This window comes from Cyanistes caeruleus, chromosome 1, assembly GCF_971803275.1.
Source record: "Cyanistes caeruleus chromosome 1, bCyaCae1.hap1.1, whole genome shotgun sequence".
In the NCBI taxonomy this organism is placed as follows: Eukaryota; Metazoa; Chordata; class Aves; order Passeriformes; family Paridae; genus Cyanistes; species Cyanistes caeruleus.
The window spans coordinates 129521686-129527440 of record NC_141701.1 but is presented as its reverse complement, the minus strand read 5'-3'; the positions used below and the strand labels follow the sequence as shown (position 1 = coordinate 129527440).

The following is a 5755-nucleotide window of genomic DNA, read 5'->3' as shown; positions in this document are numbered from 1 at the left end:
TTCCCTGTAGGCCCCTTCAGATAACTGGAAGGTGCTGCGAGGTCTCCCCACGACCTTCTTCAGGCTGACCAGCCATAACTGCACCCACCGGGCCTTCCCCCTGCCCGGTTCCGTCCCTCGCCGGCACTGACGGGACACCGCTCTCTGCGCCACGGCTCCGGCCGAGGCGACAGCAGCCCCTGGGAGGGCCGGGGCCCCTTTGGCTCCGGGGCCCCTTTGGCTCCGGGGCCCCTTTGGCTCCGGGGCCCCTTTGGCTCCGGGGCCCCTTTGGCTCCGGGGCCCCTTTGGCTCCGGGGCCCCTTTGGCTCCGGGGCACGGCCGCCGCCAGCAGAGGGCAGGCCCGGCTCCGCTGCTCCCGGCCCGCCGCAGCCATATCCGCCGCCGCCGGGAAGGGGCCTGCAGCGGGGCCGCTGTGGGCGCCGCGCTCCCGCCGCTCGCTGTCGGGCCCGCGGGCCCCGCGCCCCGCTCACGATGCCGCTGGGGCTGAAGCCCACATGCAGCGTGTGCCGCAGCACGTCCTCTTCCATGTGGAAGAAGGGCGGGCAGGGCGAGATCCTGTGCAACAACTGCACGGCCCGCTCGGCGCCGCCGCCCCCCGCCGCCTTTGCCACCACCTCGGCCGCCGCCCAGCACAGCAACGGCGGCAGCAGCGGCGGCGGCGGTGGCGGAGGCGGCGGCGGCGGAGGGGGGAAGCAGGTGAGGAGGCCGAGGGCGAGGGTGATGGAGCCGCCGGGACCGGGCGGGGCTGGGGTCGGGGTGTTCGGTCCGTCCCCCTTGTATTCATCCCGCTGTTCCCCACAGAGCAAGCAGGAGATCCACCGCCGCTCCGCGCGGCTCAGGAACACCAAGTACAAGTCTGCACCCGCCGCGGAGAAGAAGGTTTCCACGAAGGGCAAGGGCAGGAGGCACATCTTCAAGCTCAAAAACGTAAGGCGGTGCGTGGCAGAGCGCCGGGGCCGCGGGTGGGTCCGGAGCCTGTGCCGGGCTGGGGCGGGCACGGAGCCCGCGGGAGGAGTGGAAAGAGAAACCGGTCATGGGAGTTCTGCACTCGCTTCTCCACATAAAATCCTGGAGATGAAAATGTTAGCTGTGTAGCTTTGAGCTTTAAAGTAATAATGTTTGCTAGTTTTCTTAGAAGATAATGTATCTCTATGTTGTCTAAAATGAAAAAAACAATTTCTGGAACTTTATGGTTGGTTTGTTTTAATGCTCTTGATTTTCTATTTCTGTGCTCTTTTCTTAGCCCATCAAGGCTCCTGAGTCCGTATCCACTATAATTACAGCAGAATCAATCTTTTATAAGGTATGGCTTATACAAATCTATTTGTAAAAATGATTATCCTGTTTCTGTTTCCAGTTTCAATAATTATCATGGACAGTGAAAGCAGTAGGGATATAGTCACAGAAACTGTTCTTCCTTGCCTAACAATTGTGTAGGATTTTGGTTTGCCATAGTTATTGCTATTAAGTCTTGCCAGGTAGTTTACCTGAGTAGTTTAAATAGTTATCATTGTCCCAGGTTTCTCTCTTCCAGGAAAAAATACTTTTTTTTTTGTTGTTGTAGTTATTGCTGTCAGCATTTTTAAACTTAACTTGCACTGTTCAGAGGTCAAGTGACTGCAGATGATTGTTTAGATTTGTGTGATATTTCCTACCTTAGGTGTAGAACATATTTCCCATAGAAGGGGGGGGGTTGCAATGCCCCAGCATGTCAGCTGGCTCCCATTTGAGAGCTGGTGCAAGCAGTCTCAAACATCCTGGGAGATCTGTTGGCACCTGCAGTGAAGCGGGAGGGAACTTTCTCACATTCATGCTTGAAAGCAGCTTTACCAGCATGCCAAGGTGTTGGTGTTCTAAAGTTCTGAATTAGCTTTTGTTTCCCAGCAGTACAAGCCAAAGAGAATGTTTTTTCCCCTTTTTCCTCCCCAGAAAAGTCAGGATAAGGCAGTGGGAGACTGCACAGCCAGTGGTGGCCTGAGATTCCATGTACGCTCCAGGGATGCTTCATGCCTGGCATTCCAGATGAATTTCTTGATTGCTGTTGACCAGTTCAGAAAAGAATTACTGTCTCATGTGTTTGTTTTTATCAGAAATTCCTAAGAATTATATCAAAACTTCTATCTAACCTCCTTATGTAAAATAAGGATATCAAAACACTTTGATACCTTGCAGTGTTGTGAATAGGATTGTTTGGGATTTTTTGTATTCTTTTTATCTGTTTTAAGAACAAACACCTTTCTTTCTTATGCCACCATTCTCTTGAATGTAGCTGAATTGAAGCTGCCTTTCAAGACTGGCATAATTTGGGATAATTGAGGGTACTGATCCTTAAGATATGAATCAGAATGTGAAGTGAAGCTGACAAAATCAGGTTGTTTGATTTCAGTGTCATTTGTATGTCTTCTAGGGTGTATACTACCAAATTGGAGATGTTGTGTCTGTGGTTGATGAGCAGGATGGAAGAACATACTACGCTCAAATCCGTGGGTTTATTCAGGACCAATACTGTGAAAAGAGTGCTGCACTAACCTGGCTCATTCCTACACAAGCCAGTCCCAAAGACTGTTTTGACCCAGCATCCTATATCATAGGTAATCTCTAAGCCTTCACTTCATACAACTACTTGGATGTGCCAATGCTAATGCAGAGTTGTATTTTTAAAATGAACATTTTAGCTTCTCAAGGTATTTTATACAAGTTCCACATTTTAGACTCTAATCTTGTAAACATCTCATTTACTGTAATAACACTTTCTATTTATCTTGTACACATAATATGATTACCACTATTGCAGTGTGTGATTATCTCATACTGTTATTATCTGAGTGTTTGTGGGGACAATTACAGTTGTGCAGCTTTAAAGATCAAATTATTACTCTATAGATAGGTTTAAACCATAATAACTTTGATTCTGATATACCAGTCCAAGTTGTTTCTTCTAAAGAATTACTTGATCTTTATCCTGTGTAATCAAAATACATAGCATGCAAGCACTGGAATAGAGACTATTCTGCTACTGATGATAAAATTAGTAATTCAGAAAAGTCCTTCTAACAGGAAGGACACAAAAAATAATGTATTTTAAATATATGAACTACAGTACTTCACTCAAATACCAGAATGCTTCAAATGAGATGAGGGGGAAGATCAGCTCAGCAAAATTAAAGGTAGAGGTTTCTTGCCTAATACAGGAGGCTTCCTTGGGAGCCATGGTCGTGGATTGGAATGACAGTTCTGTAAGGGAATGTTGGCTGTTGTGGCATATTTTATTCAACATAATTAAATTTATGCCTTAAAGTTTTGTCTTTGAAGATTATTTTTTTTTCCCCTAGGACCAGAAGAAGATCTCCCAAGGAAAATGGAATATTTAGAATTTGTTTGTCATGCACCTTCGGAATATTTCAAATCTCGATCATCTCCCTTCCCTACTGTTCCTACAAGGCCAGAGAAGGGCTATATATGGACTCATGTGGGACCTACTCCTGCAATCTCCATTAAAGAAACTGTAGCAAATCATTTATAATTTTTTTAAGGACTGTTTTGCACTAGTTATTTTGGGTGTATCCTCCAGTTTGTAAACCCTGTACAAGAAGTCTTAAAAATTATAAAATGTGCTGGTTTACTTTACAGATTATGGTATTTATTAACTTTAGATACATCAGATCTTTGAAGTGGAACTTTTCATTTCAGTGCTCTATTCTTCAGACATTATTGCTCATCTTGGGACAAAACCACAAGTTTCATGTTGTCTTTGACTTCTGAAAATTTCCTGTAGTGTTCATTCTTACTTTTTAAGTTATTTTCCAAAAGAAGTATTTAAAAGACATAGTCATCCAGCATTTTATATAAATGTTTAATTTAATTAACTGTGACTGCTGCTTTTGTTTCCTTGTTAAATAATTTAAGACTAGCTTCACCTAAATTACTAAAATGGTCAGTGATGCAAGTTAACAGTTTTCTTTTACATGGAGAGGAATGATCTCCCTGGATTTCTCCAGACTAAAACCTCAAACACAAAGAGGGACTCTAACAGTCACCTTTTAAAGGAATTTTGTTCATCTGAATCTCAAATGTAGGCCTATGTGTGTAGATTTCTGCTAAACTTACTTATATAAGGGCATAAACTTCCTGGAAAATTGGATGTAAATTCAAAAAATAATGTTATTTGCCATCCTGGCATCTTCATGGCAGAAGTGTATCTGCATTTCCTGAGCAAACCAATTTTGACATACAATTTGAGTTTTAGATTGTTGGTATTTGTTTGCCTGTTAGCTTGGACTCATAAAATTTATTTTAAATTCTTTTTTCAGTCTTCACAATTAATGATGGTAATTAAAAAAAAAGGTCAGGCAATTGAAATGAAAAAAAAAAATTGGTAAGGGAAATAAAAACTAATTTTGTGTAGTGACAGTCTCAGGATAACAAGGAAAATGTTTAAATAGCAGAATGGGAAAAATGCTACATACTAAAATACCAATGAAGTTTTCTGCCCAAAACTTTTTACAAGCCAGTCAGCTCCAAACACGATGAGATGTGCTTGTATGGCCTGGATTCCAAGGGTTTAGTGGTTCCTGCTGCCTGTGAAGGATAACAGCTGTAAGTGGCCTTAAATATAAATGTACTGATCTTTTCTGTTTTGGTTTTTTTTCCTTCATATGACCATATGTGACTACCACCCAGAAGGCCAAAATCACCTTTAAGACATTGTATAAAAGCATAAAAATATTGCATTAGGTTTATGTTCTAACTTTATAAAAGGCTTTGATTGATGAAACATATTTGAAAGTCTCAGGTATTGACAACTTTTAATACAATGGGACCTGTGAAGGCAGGAACCAGATACATTTGTTTCAGCCTGCAGCCTCTGTTCTACCCTCTTCAAATACAAGGAAGAACAGTCAGCCATAAGGGAATAGATGCGAAAGGGATACATACTGTCAATAATTCAGAATGTTCAGAAGTTAGCAATATATTGTTAAGATTTTAAATCTTAATCCTCAGTTGTTTACAAAGATATGTGCCCATGTTCAGTGTCTTGCAGTAATTAATCCTGAAATGACCTCACTTCTCTCCATTCTTTGCTTTCAATTCCTCTGGATTTTTTTTTATTTATTTATTAACAACAACAACAACAAAAAAAATAAAAATAACAAGTCTTGTATTTACAGTAGCCAGAGTGACTCCCTTGACTCAAATGTTTTCCTTCCTTTCTCTGCAGTCCACAAGGATTTTCTTGGGATCACTGTAAAGTCCCTGTGCTGCCTGAGCATAATCCATGGACCTGTCCTCTTCTGTGGGCTGTCTTACCTTACCTGAATTATCAGGGTTGGAAAAAACCTGGATGGTCATTGAGTCCCATGAAGCCCAGCTGCTTTCCTTCTCAAATCCTCATAGGAATGAGGAAAACAGTGCTTACATTGTTTTGGTTTTTTGAGTTCCTACAAGGTACATCAATGAAAAGTACTATTTGCCATTTGCCTAATTTGTCAATGGTATTGTTTTAGTCAATAAAATGTAATATAAAAAGGACGGTTCATTTTTCATCAGAATACACCTTTCTAAAATTCAGTGCTGCTGGTGACTAAAGTATTATACTTCTAACTGCAGTCTAAACAGACAAGAATAGCTTTTTTTTCAGAGAGCTATGGAACAACTTCCTTTAGTAAACACTAAGTATTTTGATTTTAGTTTTTATTATACTGGAAAATGTTAAAAAATAATTCAAATGATCAAGAATTCTGATTGTAAGGTCTCA

The 5755-nt window shown here is 42.2% G+C and overlaps 1 protein-coding gene across 2 annotated transcripts; it reads left to right on the top strand.

The window, feature by feature from the left end:
- Positions 1 to 331: 331 nt before the first annotated feature.
- On the top strand, positions 332 to 5526 carry GATAD1 (GATA zinc finger domain containing 1). Of its 2 annotated transcripts, XR_015278108.1 has the most exons (6): positions 372 to 696; positions 802 to 927; positions 1244 to 1303; positions 2408 to 2591; positions 3333 to 4596; positions 5219 to 5526. XR_015278108.1 is itself a non-coding variant. In XM_023920571.2 (5 exons), the coding sequence occupies exons 1-5, from the start codon at positions 472 to 474 to the stop codon at positions 3521 to 3523; spliced, it is 786 nt and encodes a 261-aa protein (XP_023776339.2). In that variant the 5' UTR covers positions 332 to 471; the 3' UTR covers positions 3524 to 5170. The 2 variants fall into 2 exon arrangements, 1 of the variants encoding a protein (XP_023776339.2); XM_023920571.2 differs by lacking the exon at positions 5219 to 5526 and having other exon boundaries at positions 332 to 696; positions 3333 to 5170.
- The last annotated feature ends 229 nt before the right edge of the window (positions 5527 to 5755 follow it).

What these genes read in the sequence shown, in the direction of transcription:
- GATAD1 (XM_023920571.2), top strand. Translation starts at nt 472, where the DNA reads ATGCCGCTGGGGCTGAAGCCCACATGCAGCGTGTGCCGCAGCACGTCC. An exon ending in GCGGCGGAGGGGGGAAGCAG is followed by an intron (nt 697 to 801) that starts GTGAGGAGGCCG and finishes TGTTCCCCACAG; the next exon opens with AGCAAGCAGGAGATCCACCG. An exon ending in CCCAGCATCCTATATCATAG is followed by an intron (nt 2,592 to 3,332) that starts GTAATCTCTAAG and finishes TTTTTCCCCTAG; the next exon opens with GACCAGAAGAAGATCTCCCA.